The sequence below is a fragment of the Ascaphus truei genome, chromosome 12 (genome assembly GCF_040206685.1).
Source record: "Ascaphus truei isolate aAscTru1 chromosome 12, aAscTru1.hap1, whole genome shotgun sequence".
Taxonomy (NCBI): Eukaryota; Metazoa; Chordata; class Amphibia; order Anura; family Ascaphidae; genus Ascaphus; species Ascaphus truei.
The window spans coordinates 28,980,376-28,999,559 of record NC_134494.1 but is presented as its reverse complement, the minus strand read 5'-3'; the positions used below and the strand labels follow the sequence as shown (position 1 = coordinate 28,999,559).

The 19,184-nt window shown below is 42.9% G+C and overlaps 1 protein-coding gene across 2 annotated transcripts in view; it reads left to right on the top strand.

Moving 5' to 3' along the window:
- The first annotated feature begins 562 nt into the window (after positions 1-562).
- Positions 563-19,184, top strand: part of BTBD10 (BTB domain containing 10) — a 37,123-nt gene continuing 18,501 nt past the window's right edge. Inside the window, exons 1-2 of one of the 2 annotated variants that reach the window (XM_075567166.1) lie at positions 563-711; positions 11,531-11,677. In XM_075567166.1, coding sequence (XP_075423281.1) covers positions 11,577-11,677 — 101 coding nt within the window. In that variant the 5' untranslated portion in view covers positions 563-711; positions 11,531-11,576. The remainder of the gene's footprint in view (positions 712-11,530; positions 11,678-19,184) is intronic. The other variant, XM_075567167.1, reaches the window with a different exon arrangement.

Below are 19,184 nucleotides of genomic sequence, written 5' to 3'. Positions count from 1 at the left end.
GGGCGTGTGGTTATCATTAATTGTCGAACACTGCTTATATACATATATAAACATTTTGTGGTAAATTTGGGCAGTTTCTTAGAGCTTGCTGGGTATCTGTGTGTTTGTTAGGGTTGTTTACATTACATATAACAGTACATTATTATGGGCTTTCATGGCTTTGTTAATAAAGAAGGTTTTGCATCACATCAATAATAATAATAATAACAACAACACATTTTAATTATGGTTACCAACACTGTCATTAAAATGCTGCTATTAAATGCAAACTGTTAGTGCTTGTGTGTTTCATTGGTTCCTAGCCCGCTTTATAGCAGTATAGTAATTACAGGAACGTTGCCTCTAAAAATTAAACAATAATTTATGATTTTAGAGTCAGGCTCAGAGATAAAAGTCAGGCACTTTCTAGTAAAAGTTCATGTTTGGGGGGCGCAGAGCCCCCAGATCCCAGTAACTGGAGCCCTGGGAGATATCTGCACATTATAAACCTCATCCCATCAACACTGCCACAGCACCTGCCTGCGGATCTCGCGTGACTTCCTGGCTTGCCTCGCCGGCCACTTTCTCAGCTCTCGCGAGAGCGGCCTTGCACTCCCTGTGACGCAGCAGCGGGGCGGGGGACAGTGTGCGGCAGCGACAGCGGCAGATTTCCGGCCGGCGGAGGAGGAGGCCCTGGTGCTGGATTCATGGTGGTGTGGGGCGGAGAAGGAGGTGAGATTGCCTCGGTGGGAGCGGCGGCCTGAGGGGTGCGGGGGCAGTGCGAGGGCGGCGGCCGGGGCGGTGCGAGGCCGGGGTCGCTGCGGGGGCGGTCCGAGGTGTGGGGCCCGACTGATGGTGTTGGGGTTGTTGGTATTATTAGTAACACGTCCCGAACACGCAATGGCGTTTACAGCTCTGAATCCATTCGTCTGACTCCATCCTACAGAGAGACAGCAGGGATAATATGCATATCCCCCATCCTACAGAGAGATAATATGCATATCCCCCATCCTACAGAGAGACGGCAGGGATAATATGCATATCCCCCATCCTACAGAGAGATAATATGCATATCCCCCATCCTACAGAGAGACGGCAGGGATAATATACATATCCCCCATCCCACAGAGAGACGGCAGGGATAATATACATATCCCCCATCCTACAGAGAGACGGCAGGGATAATATACACATCCCCCATCCCACAGAGAGACGGCAGGGATAATATGCATATCCCCCATCCTACAGAGAGATAATATGCATATCCCCCATCCCACAGAGAGACGGCAGGGATAATATACACATCCCCCATCCTACAGAGAGACGGTAGGGATAATATACACATCCCCCATCCCACAGAGAGACGGCAGGGATAATATGCATATCCCCCATCCCACAGAGACGGCAGGGATAATATGCATATCCCCCATCCTACAGAGAGACGGCAGGGATAATATGCATATCCCCCATCCTACAGAGAGACGGCAGGGATAATATAACTATAGCCCCATCCTACAGAGAGACGGCAGGGATAATATAACTATAGCCCCATCCTACAGCAGGGATATCTCTCTCTCTCTCTCTCTCTCTCTCTCTCTCTCTCTCTCTCTCTCTCTCTCTCTCTCTCTCTCTCTCTCTCTCTCTCTCTATATATATATATATATATATATATATATATATATATATATATATATATATAGTGGTTGACATATCACCAAAAAAATCTACTCGCCACACAAAAAAATCTACTCACCACCTAGTACCAAACGTGTGCTGCTTGGGCCAATATTTACTCGCCCGGGGGTTAAATCCACTCGCCCGGGGCGAGCAAATGTATAGGTTTGTCGAACACTGTAATATATATATATATATATATATATATATATATCTCTATCTATCAACAGGGATGTAGAACTGTAACACCCTCCTACAAAGACAGCATGGATGTACAGTATAACCTTATCCTCATCATCCTACAGAGACAGCAGGGATATACAACGGCAGTGGATATTCACAGTTGAGTGCAAATAGCCGCACGGCTATTCGCACTCAGTAGAAAATAAAATGGAAAAAAATAAACATCCCTGCCAGGAATCGAACCCTGGTCCACTATGCTAATGGCCTGGAGCATAACCACTGAGCTATAAGACTTTCTAATGCTTTTCTAGGGAATAAAGGCATAGAAACCTACTGACATTACAGTGTTCATAACAGCTCGGCTATTTGCACTCAGTTAAGTTGAGTGCAAATAGCCGCACGGCTGAGGGGAGCGGAGGAGCGGTCACGTGACAGAAAACATCCAATGGGGATGAGGAACTAGACCCGCCTCCCGCCACACCTTCGCCCCGCCCCCAAAGCGCGCTCCCTGCCTCACCTGTCAGGCCACAAAAAAGCACCAGCTTCTGGAGGCGAGGCAGAGCAGGAGCGCGGCCCGAGGCACCATGCCCGAGTCCTTAGGCCTCGGGCATGGTCATCGCTTAGGCGCTGACCCGTGCTGAGGCGCGCTGCTGCTCGGCACTGAGCCCCTGCAGCCGCAATGAGAGCGGCTCTAGCAGGGGCTCGCGCTCGCTTCCGCACGCCTGCGGAAGCGTGTCTTAAGAAATCTTTCGTTTCTTAGCTTGCCGGTCACGTGAACGGTTCGCCCAATGAGGGCGAAACAGCTCCGTGACGTCACTGGCCCGCCCCCAGACACGCCCACGGACGGCGCGCGCTATAAGGCCAGGGAAAGCACCGTGCGGCTATTTGCACTCAACTTAACTGAGTGCGAATAGCCGAGCTGTAATGAACACTGTAATGTCAGTAGGTTTCTATGTCTTTATTCACTGGAAAAAAATCAGAAAGTCTTACAGCTCAATGGTTATGCTCCAGGCCATTAGCATAGTGGACCGGGGTTCGATTCCTGGCAGGGATGTTTATTTTTTTCCATTTTATTTCCTACTGAGTGCGAATAGCCGTGCGGCTATTTGCACTCAACTCTGAATATCCCCTTCCATATACAACTCAAACCCAATCCTACAAAGAGACAGCAGAGATATATAATCTTAACCTCATTTTACAAAGACAGCAGGGATGTATACCTATCTCCCTCCTAGACACATTTCAGGTAAAAGGCAGCATTTCAGCTCACTACGTTAACATTTTCCACTTCATATTATTTTGTTTCTTGGTTGACCACATTCCTGTGTTAATGAGGTGCACCCAATAGTATATGTAGCAGGTACAAAATCAGGGAATGTTACTGAAATAAGACACACAGCTATATTTTCGGGCAATAAAGTGCAAAAGCTCTCTCCCCCCCCTAATACATACATACATACATACATACATACATACATACATACATACATACATACATGAAAAAATCGTCATCCCCGAGGAGGCATAGAGCTCATTATACCTATTACCTATGCAATTCCTGCTGCTATTTAACAGAAAACCACCTAAACTGCATACATTTTACATAAGCATGAAACATCAAATTGTTTAGCATTAGGGAGGATAATACGGTGTCTCAATTTATGAGAGAGTAGTTTGATAAATAAAGAAAACCGACTTGTAATAGGCCGCACATACCCGCATGCAAACATTCAGTGAGTAAAAGTGGTGTGATTTCTTGTGTTTGTGTTTTTCAGCTGTTTGGTTGTACTGGGAAGTCTATTAAATACGTCAAACAATGGCAGTCAGGAAGAGTGAGATTTGAGTTTGTTTGAATTTCTTGCACTCATCTGTCTGTTTATAGTGGCGTTAAACAATAGCACTTGGTTTTCATTATGGTTACAAATGTTAAAATGTTCTACAGTTGCATCAGTTATTTTGGATATCCTGTTTTTTTTTGGGTGGCACATACCCGTAAATACGGAATACTGCCGTGTGGAACAATATTGAATAAACATTGTTTTTTGTTTTTAAATCAGAATTAGATTAGCAGTAATAGTTGAATCAATTGATGGTACCTCCATTGATGTATGTTCATCAAAAATACAGACTACCTTCCTTGAGTAGGTGTGTAGTGTATATGTGTATATCTCTAGCTCTTAAAAAGGACAGCACTCGCATAACAATTGGCAAACTTGCCAGGGTGCACTGTAGCAGATGCACAAAAATAGAGTTGCAATAGACATTCGGGAACAAAAAATTATACAAAAAGATTTTATTTTGCATCATTTTTAGTCTCTCGGGGTTTACTATTAAAACATTAAATAGTAATGGTGCAGACATTTACTTAAAAATGAACTGATCGGAAGTAGAGAGGACTTTCTATGTTTTGTATCCAACGCACTAGCGATGTTGCAATGATCTATTTATCTGTGATAAGACGCTTTGGTGTAGTTTCTGTACAGGTGGGGTGGTGAGTGGACTATTAACATTATATGTTGTGTCTGCAGTTTCCTAAATCTCTACAGGATCTCTCAGCCAGGTTCAGGCTCTTGCATGTTGCTAAAAGTAGCTTTTAAAATGGTCATTGACCCAGATACAGCGTGTATATATAATTTTTAAGTATAAGGTACATAAACTCTCCTACCTAAATAGATGCTACTTTAGAATGGTAACACCCTGTGGCAAATAAAAGGTGATCTGTCAGGAGTTTCTATATACTGTATCAAAGCAACAGACTGAACTCTTATGGCCTCCTTCCTCTCTCTTTCCAAGCAGGCCTCCTTTCCGTTCCACGTCTATGCCCAATATCACACATGAACCAATTCTCCTTTGCACTCCTCAACCTTATTACTGCTTCCATTCTTCATATCCATCTTTAAATCCAATTGACCACACATTTCCTTAAGGAAGTCTTTCTATAGAGTCCCTTTTTACCTAGCTTCCTGCCAAACTACATGCACCTCCTTTTGCCCCATCTGCCCCATGCAGTTCAGATGTTGGCCTTACTGCTTACCATCTATCATTTTGATGCTGTGTGCATTTACATGAGATCCTGTTGTCTATTTCTGTTCTTGTATGTATTAGATATTTGTGGCTGGGAAGCGCCTCTAATTTTCCATTTCTGCCTGTAATATGTGCCCTCTTAACGTGTTTGTTTGCTGCGTTTCCACCTCTATAACACCAGTTCTAGCAATAATTAGACCAGGGGTGCTCAACTCCAGTCCTCAAGACCCCCCCCCCCCCCAACAGGTCAGGTTGTAAGAATATCCCAGCTTCAGCACAGGGGGCTCAATCAGTGGCTCGGTCGAAGACTGCACCACCTGTGCTAAAGCTGGGATATCCTTAAAACCTGACCTGTTTGAGGCCCTTGAGGACTGGAGTTTGCCACCCCTGGGGGGGGGGGGGGGGGGGGGGTGTCTTGAGGACTGGAGTTGAGCACCTCTGAATTAGACCTATGTACTTCGGTTACTACGCATTCATATGACCATAGACCAGGCTTAATTTATGCTGAGCACCCCCGATAGGTGATTGCTTTCTCAAAGGTCTACATATATTCTGTTTTCATTGGATATTTATTTATGAAAATGTTTTACCAGGAAGTAATACATTGAGTTACCTCTCGTTATCAAGTGTGTCCTGGGCATAAAGCTATAACAATACATGGTTACATTAAATTCAAATATTTTCTTTTATACGTTTGGGAGGGGAAAAAAAGGTTCATTTGTGCACACGTATAGACTTGAATCCCGTTATTTTTAATACATTATTTATATATTGTTTCTTATGAACACTGTACCTAAGACAATATAGACACTAACTACCTTCCCAAAGAACAATAAATTGTTTCATGCCAGAAACAGTAAAATGTAACATTTGATTCAGAGTAAGTCTGTGTGTCTGGAATGAAATGTACAATCTTGTGTTGTATTTTGTGCCAACACATTGACCGATACTCCATGCCAGTCTTTCAGGACGGGTTCAACCAGGGGTGGCCAATTCCAGTCCTCAAGGGCCACCAACAGGTTCTTTTTTCAGGATATCCCTGCTTCAGCACAGGAGGCTCAATCATAAGGAGTGCACCACCTGTGCTGAAGCAGGTATATTTGAAAACCTTGACATGTTGCTGGCCCTTGAGGACAGGAGTTGGCCACCCCTGGGTTAAGGTCTATTACATGTTCATATATAGTAATGAACGAGAAATTAAAATTCAATTGCCCCCTTAGTCCCAATTTGTGACTGAGGTAAATACTGCAGTAATGTAGAGCATTTTTTCTTTTGTTATGAACTTACTCCCACATGAGACAGAACTCCATAAAGATCAGTATAATGTACACTTTCAAATAACTGATGTTGCCTCTCCACTGTTTGCAAAGTCTGCTTCATCTGGTCCTTCGTGCCCCCCCCCCCCTTTCACGTTCAAAATGTATTTGTCACATCTGAGAATGAACGTGTTAATATGCTCTGGGGTGGGAAACTCCAGTCCTCAAGGTCCACCTGTGGTCAGGTTTTCAGGATATCCCTGCTTCAGCACGGGTGGCTCAGGCATTATCACTGAGCCACTGATTGATCCATATGTGCTGAAACAGGGATATCCTGAAAACCTGACCTATTGGTGGCCCATGAGGACTGTAGTTGTCCACCCCTGTACTAGAGCATATTAACACGTTTAGGGGTGTGTGAGATGAGGGATCTTAACCCGTCTAAGTACAGCAAATACAGCGTGTTTGAAGCATTGTTTCAGTACATTACTGTACAGTCTTTGAGGATTGCTGGGATTCAGTGTGCTCACTGTGGATATGCAGATTGCACAGTTTATTTTACAATGGTTTTTTATCACTGATTAGAAACACAATTCTCCTTGTTTGCACAGTGTGTATAATCTAAATCCGAAGATGAAGAAACCCCCTTCACTAACCATGTTTCTGCACAACACGTTACCTTAAGGTTTCAACAATGGCAGCAGTTAAGCTTTTAGTGATGGGGACTCGGGGAGATATATTGACTAGCTAATATAACTTCGGTCAAGTGTTAACATCTTAAAAGCTAAAACACACCTAATCTGTTTCTATAAAAGGGCTTTCACTGATTTAATTTTTATAGGCATACTTGGAGCTTATTTTACATTGTACTTAACATTTTTCCTTTTTTTAGGTGGAGTAAACTGTCTCCTCCCTAAATTCTAATACAAGCATTGTAAATATTAATCTGGCGTGCTCCTTTTTTAGTCTGCAATCCTTATGAACGAGCGCTAGTATGATGGTGTCACCCAGCCTTCAGTTAGTCATCCTTTTTAATAGTATGTTCTTAGTACTGTATTTTTTACATGAATATTCCCCGAGTGGAGTTTGGAAATATTGGTAACACCCATACTCCTTGTTTACCATGTTTTTGCTGTGGTAATGAAGCAAGATAAAATATTTTCTTCTGTTTATTTGAAAGTTGTATATTTTCCATTGGTTTTTAATTGAGGGGAAAAGGGAGAGCGAAAAAGTAGATATAGTGTAGTATGTGTTGGTCCAAGTGTTTATCAAAAAGCTTTAATCGCTTGTAAACTCACATTTAATAATTATTAATTGTGCCTTTAGTGTTTTCCACAGATGGTGCCCGTGCTCTAGTGTATTCTCAGGGAAGAATGTATACATAGCCGGCTCCACCAGTATGACGATCTCAATGGGGCTGCCTCGCTCGCCCAACGCATTTCGTGGGCCCCTATTACTACTTCACCCCTATGAAATGTGTTGGGTGAGCGAGACATCCACATTGAGATCATCATACCGGCCCTAAAGTGAGGCAAGAGAAGACATTACAGAAGACTCGGGGAAGGGTGAACGATCAGGCATTGGGCCACATATCTCGCACTACTTCATTTATTTTTTTATGCTCCTTTTTAAATGTTATGAATGGGAGTGTAATAAATAAAGGTATACCACCTCTGTAAGAGATTAGTCTGCAGTGTGTATATTCTTCTCTCTGAGAATCATACCATCCACTGTGGGGTGAAATAAAGCCACTATTTATACTGATTAAATGTGAGTGCCCCAACAACTAAAGCATTTTGATAAACACTTGGAACACTACATACTACACTATATATTTTGTATTTTTGCTCCCCCCCACTTTTTTAATATAAATTGAACAAGACTTAAGACAACAATTGGAGGAATTGTGATAAGAGGCTGTGATAGTCTGTTTATGTATTATTTTGTTGATGTGTATATGAGTAGCGCTTTTTCTTTATTTGGTATTTATTTGTGTGTGTGTGTGTGTGTGTTATATTATATATTATATATATTTATTTTACACTGTGTGTTTTTGAGAAAAAAGGGTGGGTTAACCACCGAGACTAGTGCTCTAAGGCTGTCAGGACAGGTAGTATAAATCTTCATATAACATGTCCATATTTTAAACTCCAAACAATCGTGCTGTTTTTAATGTGATATCTTCATAGACGCCTAGTGTGCTATGGAATAACAAACAGGACTATATATTGTTTTGTCCTGTATATGTTTCGGGTCAATTGTTTGCTAGCGTTATCCCACACTGGTTATCACACCTTTTTAATTTAGAATCCATTCTGTAGGCCAGAGGTGGCCAACTCCAGTCCTCAAGACTTTAACAGGTCAGATTTTCAGGATATTCCTGCTTCTGCACGGCTGGCTCAATTAGCGAGCCACTGATTGAGCTTCCTGTGCTGAAGCTGGGATATCCTTAAAACCTGACCTTTTGGTGTCTTGAGGACTGGAGTCAAGACTTCTGCTGTAGGCATCCTGCGATAAGTGCCAATAAATCCCAAAGAGCCTAATCTACACTCTCATGCGCATATTGTCTTTTGACTTAAAAAAAGACCAATAATGTGTAGTAACTGGCACATACAAGAGAGAAGCAGATAACATTTTACTCCAGTTGAAGGAGGTTGATGGTCTGTTTTGGGAGTCTTATTGCCTTTTGATAAGTTGTCCACTGCCAATTAAGTGGTATCACCAGCACTTCTAGCAAATGTCTTGTGATTATTGCATCAGTAGATCAGATATAGTTTTAGCATGGTTCATATTCACTTATAGACTCTTTGTTTTGCTGTAGCAAATTAAAAACAGTTCTTTTAGAATATTTGTCAAACAAGAGATCAGTACAAAAGTCTGCTTACTCTTACCTTGCTACACATCTGAGATGTTTTATTTATTTTTTGGAAACATTTTAATTTTGCACAATACATGCGTTTAGAGCGGTTGTTGGGTGGTTCACGTTTGGAAAACAACCTAAAGACCACATGTTGCAACCTGCGGCTAAAAATAATAAAATGTGACACAAAACTAGGATATTCGGATGTAGAGGGCATCAAGGACCGTGTCACGAACAGCACACCTGTGAGCACGTGACGTGCACGGATGTAGCGGGATTTACTGTTCTTGTGGGCGCGGAGAAAAATGCAGAAACCCGCGGCCGCAAGGTTGGCGGCCCAGAAGGAGTAACGCTGCGGTGGTCAATGCTTTAATCCTTCACATAAATGGGAGAGAAATACCGATGCTCGCCTTTCAGATGAGCTGCGCGGCCACCTGCAGTCCTGTCACTGTCTCTGCCTGGATCCGTGTGTCTACAGTGCTGGTAAGATGCAGGGCTGTAATTCCTCCCCCCTGGATGATGATATAGCGTTCCATATAAGGGCATCATCATAAGGGGGAAGCTATATGGCAATATTTGGATATCTCGGACACAACACTGTCCAGCCCCCATGATGATGTAGATGTCCCCCTCTCACTCATTACTCTCTAATTAACATTTTTATGGCTTTGGACGAGAAAGGGATTTTTCTTTGGAATAAAAAAATTACAGTAGGAAATACCCTCATAACTTTCTTTTGATAGCCCGAACATTTGAACGCATATCAATGTTTTTGGCTGATCAAAATGTACTTTTACATATCTATTCTGATACGCCCGGGACCGTCTTTGATGGACAACTGGATATCACGCATATGCCACTTAACTAGTCCAGCATTGTTGGACTTAATTGAAGCGGCTGACCATGCTGGTTAGAAATATGTATTTTTATTTTGGTGCATCACATCCGATATCTTTTATTTTTAGTTCAGACCTTCAACTGAATGGTGACCCATTCGCCATCTTTCTCTGCTACTTACAGGGGAAGATTTCAGGATTGTGAGGACCCTTTTGAGGATGACACCCAGGGCCACTGGTAGGTCGGTGTACTGTCACCAGACCTCCATAATATGCACATATTGTATTGGGCCATCAATAACAACCCCACGTTAAGCTGTGGTACTCTGCTTATTTCCCCTGTCAAAAAAAGAGTTGTCCATCCAAGGTTTTAATTACCCCACAAGTCCAGAGCAAGTTGCTCTTCAAGGCACACAGAAAACCGGGTCGGCTAGCTTGACCCCAATAAAACAATACCGTGTATATTTAAGTGAGAACTCAAATTAACCTGTTGTAAGCCAGATTATTAAAATACTGAATATTTGAATGGTCTAATCATGACGGACTATATTTCCTTAGCAGTGTTAAGTTGTTATTTGTGTTAAAGGACACATTACATCCCATTCACTTAAATAGGCTGTAAAAGGGGCCTGATGGCTTGGCACCACTTGCCCCCAAAATATCGTCTGGTTGAATTGAAAAGGTTTTGGGGCTCATACAAAAAACACAGTTGACTTTTTGGATAAGTATTGGGTTTTTGTTCCGGTTTAAATAAGAAATGTATGTTAAATATGATGAGTCCTGTAAATAGCAAGTATGGAAAGCTGCCTTGGTGCACTGTCAATATAATCTATCCCAGGAGTGCGCAAACTGGGGGGCACTAGATTTTCTGGGGGGGGGGGGGGGTCGTGGCAGTTAGAGGCCCCGGGCTCTCCCCCGAGGCATTTAAATTAAATGCCGGGGGACCGCGCAAGGCCTCTATAACACACTTCCCTTCCAGCGACGCGCCGTCATGGTAACCCGGCGTCAAATGACGCCACAGGGTGACGTCACATTACCATGGCAACGTGGCATCACATGACCCCGCGCTTCATTTGATGCCCTGGGCCGAGCGGGGAGGGGCGCAAGGCGCAGAGGGGAGAATGCAGGGGTGCGCACGGGGAAAAGTTTGCGCGCCCCTGATCTATCCTACCGTTGAATCGTGTGATTCCAAGGTCACAGTCAATGCTACTTCCAAATTAGAATCCGGCACATTCTGCCTCTCGGTGATTTAGAAGATGTCACAGGTGATGCTGTGTAGGTTGTAACCAAGAGGAATGCTATTATTTCATTGTTACAAATCTGTCCTAGACTTGGGAAATTTTAGCACACCTGTAAAAAATATGAACTTGGAAGATGATTTTTAATAAACCAAATTCTAAAGTGTTTACATTGCCTGTGGGAAAATAAGCTTTTTTTGCCCTTTGTATATTTGTTTAGTTTGATTTATATAGGGAATTTCACAAATTCCTGCTATAAGCAATACCAAACTTTTATCATTGAGTTGAAGATTGTCTGAAAATGGTTATAATGTTGACTCAATTATGCATACAGCCGCATAGATTGAAACAACAACAACATGGAAATGGGATTTAGTCTAATTAGACATTTTCCTGGTAACTTGTCTTAGTTTCTAACTGCATTTGCTTTTCATTCTGCATGGCAATTTTTTTTAAGGTCAATCCTGCTCTGGTTTGTAGGTTATGTGTGCTTTCAGAGGACTAGTGTGAGGAAGCTTGGAGTGGAATGGCAGGACGGCCTCATCCTTATGACAGTAACTCCAGTGATCCAGAGAATTGGGATCGGAAATTGCACAATAGACCTCGTAAACTTTATAAACATTCAAGGTAGGTACCCAAAAGCTTGCGGCACATCACCTTAAACTATAGTGCTTCCATTCCTTTTGTAAGTTTTACGTATTATTACATCAAATTGTTACTTCATTGAGTGGATCAAATTTCTAGACGATGGATCGATCCCATCACATAAACCTATGCATGCATGTTTCACTTGCTTTGCTTCTACTTGGAACGTCATTGTTACTTTGTACTTCAGTATTTTATACACCTAATTTTTTTTAAAGTATCGTGGAACATGGGGGTGTGCAAACTGGGGGCGTGAGATTTTATTTTTGGGGAGGCAGCCGTTTCAGAGGTCCCGTGCTCTCCCCCAAGGCATTTAAATTAAATGACCCTGCTGCTGGAGCCGAGGGGGGGGGTGGGTGTTTAAGGAGAGCAGGCAGGGGGTTGCAGGGATTAAAGATTGTGCACCCCTGGTGTAAGATTCCTGCTTTTACTCTAATTTTTCCATTCTAAACTTATTTTTCCGAGGATATAAACGCTTCTACGCAAATATTTTGTAAATCATTGTATGGGTTTCATTTCCAAGGATAATGATTGAGAGGGAAAAAACGAACTATAACACCAGATCTCAAGTGTTTACATGGACCACATACTTTGCGTTATTCTTTTGTTGCTGCAAGTATTTGTAGTGCACTATGAGGCGTTGTCAGCTCCTCAATCCGAAAAGCAGTCTGGGTAATCCGACATTATCCCTTGAGTGCCCAGGGCATGGCTACTACGTCATGGGGATCTGGTATGTTGAGGGGCCAAATGATGTATGTAGTACAGGGGTGGCCAGCTCCAGTCCTCAAAGACCACCAACAGGTCAAGGTTTAAGGATATCCCTGCTTCAGCACAGGTTGCTCTATTATTATCTTAGTCTATGATTGAGCCACCTGTGCTGAAGCTGGGATAACCTTTAAAACCTGACTTGTTGGTGGCTCCTAAAAATTCTCCTAAACGGGCCAAAGTTGAATTGGAGGTGTTCAGGAGGAGTGACCTGAACAGCCGCACGCTCTGCGACTCACTCTGCCCCACAAAAAAGTTGGCGCCTAAATTCTTTTAAAAATTTTGTCTGACCCTGGTTAAATGACACATTTTTCAGCCACCAATTTTATTTATTTATTTATTTATTTTTGGTTACTATGAAAATATTCAAATTTATTTATTTTTAGCAAAGTAATACAGATGTAGTTTTTTAAATTAATTTTTTCATGTATATTTTATCATGGGCAAATATGTTTTGCACTAGTTCTCTCCCCAAATGGTCCTCTAGGGCAGGGGTGCGCAAACTGGGGGGGTGAGATTTTTCTGGGGGGGCGCTGCAGTTGCAGATGCCCCGTGCTCCTCCCCAAGGCATTTAAATTAAATGTTGGGATGATTGCGTGAGGCCTCTGCAAACTGAACTTAACGAGATTCAGCCAGCTTCTGGACGCGTCTCCATGGCAACACGACGGGTCACTTGTCATGACGTCATTTGACATTGCACTAAGGTAACGCAGGGGGGCGCAGCAACAAACATTTACGCACCCCTGCTCTAGTATGTATTTCTTTATATTGCGCCATTAATATACATAGCGCTTCACAGTAGTAATACACGTGACAATTATATAAATAACAAATAACAGAACATGGGAATAAGTGCTTCAGACATAAAAAGTAACATTTAGGAAGAGGAGTCCCTGCTCCGAAGAGCTTCCAATCTGATTGATAGGTAGGAAGAACATACAGATACAGTAGGAGGGCATTCTGGTACTTGCGTCTGCAGGGGGCCAAGCTTTATGTATCAGGTCTATAGTATTAGACACGGAGCTACTCGTCCTTCGTTAAGCAAGTGTGTCTTAAGGTGGGTCTTAAAGGTGGATAGAGAGGGTGCTAGTCGGGTATTGAGGGGAAGGGCATTCCAGAGGTGTGGGGCAGTCAGTTAAAGAGGTTTAAGGCGGGAGAGGGCTTTAGATAAAAAGGGGGTAGAGAGGAGACATCCTTGAGCAGAACGCAAGAGTCGGGATGGTGCATAGTGAGATATTAGGGCTGAGATGTAAGGAGGGGCAGAGGAGTGTAAAGCCTTAAGTGAGGAGGAGAGTTGAGTGTGTGATACGGGATTTGATCGGAAGCCAGGAGAGGGATTTCAGCAGGGGAGATGCTGATACAGATTTAGGAAAGTAGAGTGATTCTGGCAGCAGTGTTTAGGATTGATTTGTAGGGGTGACAGGTGAGAGGCAAGAAGGCCGGACATCAGCATTTTACAGTAATCGAGACGGGAGAGAATGAGGGCCTGAGTCAGAGTTTCAGCAACTGAGCAACAGAGGAAAGGGCGTATATTTGTAATATTGCGGAGGAAAAAGCGACTGGTTTTAGATACGTTTTGAATGTGAGAGGAGTAGAGTGTGACCCCTAGGCAGCGTGCTTGGGCTACTGGGTGAATGATAGTACTTCCAACAGTAATGTGGAAGGGGGTAGTAGGGCCAGGTTTGGGATGAAATATGAGGAGCTCTGTTTTTGCCATGTTTAAGTCGGCGGGGGGCCAACCAGGATGATATCGCAGAGAGACATTCAGAAATGTTGGTCTGTTCAGCAGGTGTAAGGTCAGGGTTTGGGACGTAAAATTTGTGTGTCGTCAACATAAAGGTGCTATTTGAATCCAAGAGATGTGATTAGGTCACCTAGAAAGAGTGTGTACAGGGAAAAGAGGAGGGGTCCCAGGACTGAGCCTTGGGGTACCCCCACAGAGAGATCGATAGAAGAGGAGGAGGTGTTGGCAGAAGAGATACAAAGTACGATGGGGATGTAAGAGGAGATCCAGGATAGAGCTTTGTAACGAATACCAAGACTATGGAGACTGTGAAGGACCGTATCAAATGCTACAGAGATCGTGTAATATGAGCAGTGTGTAATGACCTCTGTCTTTGCCAACATGGAGGTCATTAGTTATTTTAGTGAGGGCTGTTTCAGTGGAGTGAGCAGTGCGGAAGTCAGATTGTAGAGGGTCTAGGAGAGAATAGGTGTTGAGAAAATAAAGCAAGCGAGAGAACACGACGTTCAAGGAGTTTAGAGGCAAAAGGCAGGAGGGAGACAGGTCAATAGTTAGAAAGACAGGCAGGGTCAAGCTTGCTGTTTTTGAGTAATGGTATAACTGCATGTTTGAAGGAGGAGGGAAAGGTACTCGAGTAGAGGGAGGAGTTAAAAATCTGAGCGTAGGCATTATAGTAGGAGCAAGAGGTTTTAGGAGATGGAAGGGAATGGGGAGAAGAGATCAACAGTGACACATCCTCTGTGACAGTGGAAAGAGTCAAGGAAGGCAGGAGGAGAGTTAGGAAGCGGTGTAGGGTGGGAGGAGGATATAGAGGGGACATTCTGACAAATGGATTCCACCTTTTCCTTAAAATAGTCAGCAAAGTCCTGAGGTGAGATGGAGGAAGAAGAGGCAGCTGAGGGTGGTCTGAGTAGGTCTGTCAAAGACAGAGAAGAGTCGGGGTGGGTTAGACTTATGGGTGTTGATTAGTGAAGAAAAGTAGGTTTGTTTAGCCTGAGAGAGGGCAGAGTTGAAACAGGATAGCATACATTTGTAGTGAAGGAAGTCTGCGAGAGTGTGAGATTTCCTCAAGAGGCATTCGGAGGAACGCAGCATGCGCGTGTGAGAATTTAGCCAGGGTCTGGGGTTAGAAGGATGAGAATGGCAAAGTGACATCTGGGCATGTTGATCGTTAGGAGGACGGGGCAGAGTTGTAGTTCCTGACCAGGTTACCAGGGTCTGGAGCAGGGCTGAGAGGAGAGGGAGGAGCGTAAAGTGGAATCAAAAGCAAATAGGTTAATAGAGCTCAGGTCTCTGCAGAAACTAGGGGGAGAAGCGAGAGAGAGAAAATTAGAGGAGGTGAAGATCACAGAGAGGTAAGGGGGAAATGGAGAAATTAGAGAAGTTTTTAATGAAAAACTAGGTAGTGGACATCATTGTGGTTGCTGGCTGCAGTCCACTGTTGAAAGCCAACAGAAGAGGTTAGAGAGAAAGCGGGAAGCCCAAGGGAGGGAGTGGTCATCAATGTGGCAGTTGAAGTCCCAAAGGAGAACAACAGGGGTGTCTGAGGAGAGAAAGAGAGCCAGGATTCAAAGTGAGAGAGAGACGTAGAAGAAGGATGAGTAGAGGTAGGTGGGCGATAGATGATCTGGACAGTGTGAGCCTCAAAGTAGGTAAAAGCAAGAGAGTGAGGAATATGAAGGGTACGGTAACGGCAGAGAGGAGCCCCACGCCTCTACCCCTTGTATAAGGGTGCGGAGTGTGGAAGAAAGAAAGGCCACCATAAGAGACGGCAGCTTCCAGAGCAGAGTAAGACTGAGTGAGCCAGGTCTCAGTTATAGCAAATAGGAGCCGAGTGATTAGTCTAGTAGTCTAGTGACTACTGATTTGGTTTTCCATGCATGGTAAGCAGATGTAATGTGCTATATGGTTATTCTAGGACAGGGGTGCACAAACTTTTTGTCCTGCACCTCATGCCAGCTCTCCCCCATTGCTCACGCCCACCCATACCTTATATCAAGCATCAAATGATTCTGCAGGTCATGTGACGGCAAGTAACCCATGCTGTGTTACCATGGCGATGTATCGCCCGAAGCCGGCTGAATCAAGGGGAGTTACAGATGCCTCATGCGGTCCCCTGGCATTTAATTTAAATGCCTTGGGGAAGAGCCCGGGGCTTCTAACCACCGTGCCCTCCCCCCTAACCCCCCAAAAAAATCTCACGCCCCCTGTTTGCACACTGCTGTTCTAGGAGATAGCTGTTATTTTCTAGTTAATAAAGTAAATCATGTGATGGTATAATTGTGAGTGTTTTATTTGGACAAGGGAACGTGGTCTGTATGGTTGTATTTGAATTACATATTGATTGGCTGAGGCTCGTTTCACCATTGTCTAATGGAGTTCTGAATAATGTATGCAGGGATTTTGAAATGAATACCAAATACGTTAAAGAATCCCAAAGACAGCAGCTATATGTTGTAAAACAGAAAGCAGACAAATTATACTTGCTGCAGTATATTTTAAACTATAATGTACCAGTTTTCTTTAGTCCGTGTTCTTTTTACAATTGTTCTGCCAGTTTTTTTCCCCTTAAGTGCCCTTTAATTTAACTTAACACAATTTATCCTATTTGTTCTTGTCGCTGTACGTGTGTATCGAACTCTGCATTAAACTTCAATTGGCAAATGATACATTAATGGTTTTTTGTGAATATGCATACAACATACAGTATGCACAAATAATGAGCTTGCAGCTTTTTAGGCATGGATGTGTACAAGGGATAGCCCAGAGACGCAATTGTTTTATGTTTATTTCCATTAACCTTTTAGGGGAGAATATGAAGTCTAGGGTACCCTTCAAGTGCTCTCCTATAAATGCTGCACCCTAAAATAATAGAACAAGGACACAAATTTCTTCTTGATCTAAGCGTTGGTAATGTCATAGGCAAACCTGCATATTTACTGTGTAAAATTATTGTAGCAGATCAGCTTTTCCTCTAAATTAATAACAAAGCCCAGGGAGATAAAGGGACTTGTCCAAGGTCACAAGGACCTTTCTCTGTTCCACATTTTCACATGGAAACCGTGATAGTAGTTTGCCTGTTCTCCCGTTTGCTTTGCTGTTTAATCATATGGCTCGTCTCAAGACATGAATAAATACACCATGTGTATTACAATAGAAATATCACACCAGGGATACATAAACTACAAACTGTTACCATTAGTGCTTTGAGCAGTGCTGGATCATCCTCTGGGACTCATTTGGTTACACAGGTGTGTGGACGACTTGTGAAATTGTTTTTCACATCTAAGGTATGAGATCCCACCTAACATTACCTTTTCCATCCAAGTACCTGACTCTCTCTTGTATTTTGTCTGCAGATGTTTCTTAAAATGGAAGTTACATATTGCAAAGAATATAGGACAAAGAGAGGGTGTATAGTGTGTGTTTGTGAAATTCAGGAATTAAGTGAATGGTAATGCAGGAAATAAAAGGGTTGCAAAAACATTAAGATAATTGCTTCACCATAAAAAACTGACAATAGCAAAGATGGGTTTTTATAGAATTTTGCTTGGAGGAATACACAAGTGCATTAACCGTTTTTAACAGACAACCCAGCGGCATAGCACTTTTTCCAATGAGCGATCTGAAAGGATAAGTAAGAGACTTAACTAATGGGAAAAAATAAGCTTATTGTGTATGGCAAAAGAGCGTATCTACACTAGTGTTTTTCAACCAGGGTTCTGCGGACATCCCTAAAGTGTTCTGTGCAATTTTCAGGTCATATATTTACAATGCATCTGATCTCAGACACGTTATTAGAGGGTCGGGGTTCCTTACAATGCATCTGATCTCAGACGCGCTATTAGAGAGGGTTGGGGTTCCTTAGAATGCATCTGATCTCAGACGCGCTATTAGAGAGGGTTGGGGTTCCTTAGAATGCATCTGATCTCAGACGCGCTATTAGAGAGGGTTGGGGTTCCTTAGAATGCATCTGATCTCAGACGCGCTATTAGAGAGGGTTGGGGTTCCGCAGAATTTCAAAATATAATTATAGCGTTCCGTAACTAAAAAAAAGGTTGCAAATCGCTGGTCTACACTGGGAGTGAGTATGTAGTGGGGCAAAATACTATTGTACCTTTTTAAGAAAACTTATCTGTTTCTCCATCCGCAGGATGGCCTAAACCGGCTGCGTTCAACAGAGTACCCCTCTAAGTGCTAAGTTCTTATTAGTGCTAAGTTCTAAATGCCTGGATAGGTAATGCCCTTCAGGGCACCAAGTCTCTGGATATTTCCCGTCAGTGTAATTATTCTGCATCTCCTATTAGATGCACCCTAAACAAACACCGACATTATAGGGAGTTTGTACCAGTGTAATAAGCTTTTAGTGTCCCACAGAAAGTCTAACAAAGAGATGGACTTGACGGGTTATGGTGACAAAACAGAGATCCCAGAGCCAAGTTTGTTCAACAAAACGGTCTGTTCAGTCCATTAGCTGATTAAACGGTTATGGCTTTTCTTGAGTGTGGGCATGCCTCCAATTTCTATGTATTAATCCTCTCATCCATGTGCCATGTCCTGTACAAAGTGAGATTCATGACTGGGGATTGAGGTTGGGGAGAGTTGGCAGCACTGTGGTTTTCCTGTGATTGGCATGAAGTCTTTTAATATGTCATCCAGGTGTATATGGCACTCTTACATGTTTGTATTATATGCTTTGGTCAAAACATTAACAGCTGAATGTTGAGCCTACCTTATGCTCAATTGGTCAATAATGTCTTTGTCGTGTGTTGTGCTGACCTTTCCATAGCTGAAGAGGTCAATAAACATTTTCTTAATTTTCATAAACCTTCACGTTCAAATGTAGCGTGCTATCTGTTTTAGTTTGGAGTAAACTGTGGAGCAGAAATGTCACAGGAAGCTGTAACAAACACCTGCTATTTGTAATAAGCAATCTATGTTATGGCTTTGATTCCGGAGTTACAAGGAGAGGTGTTGGGT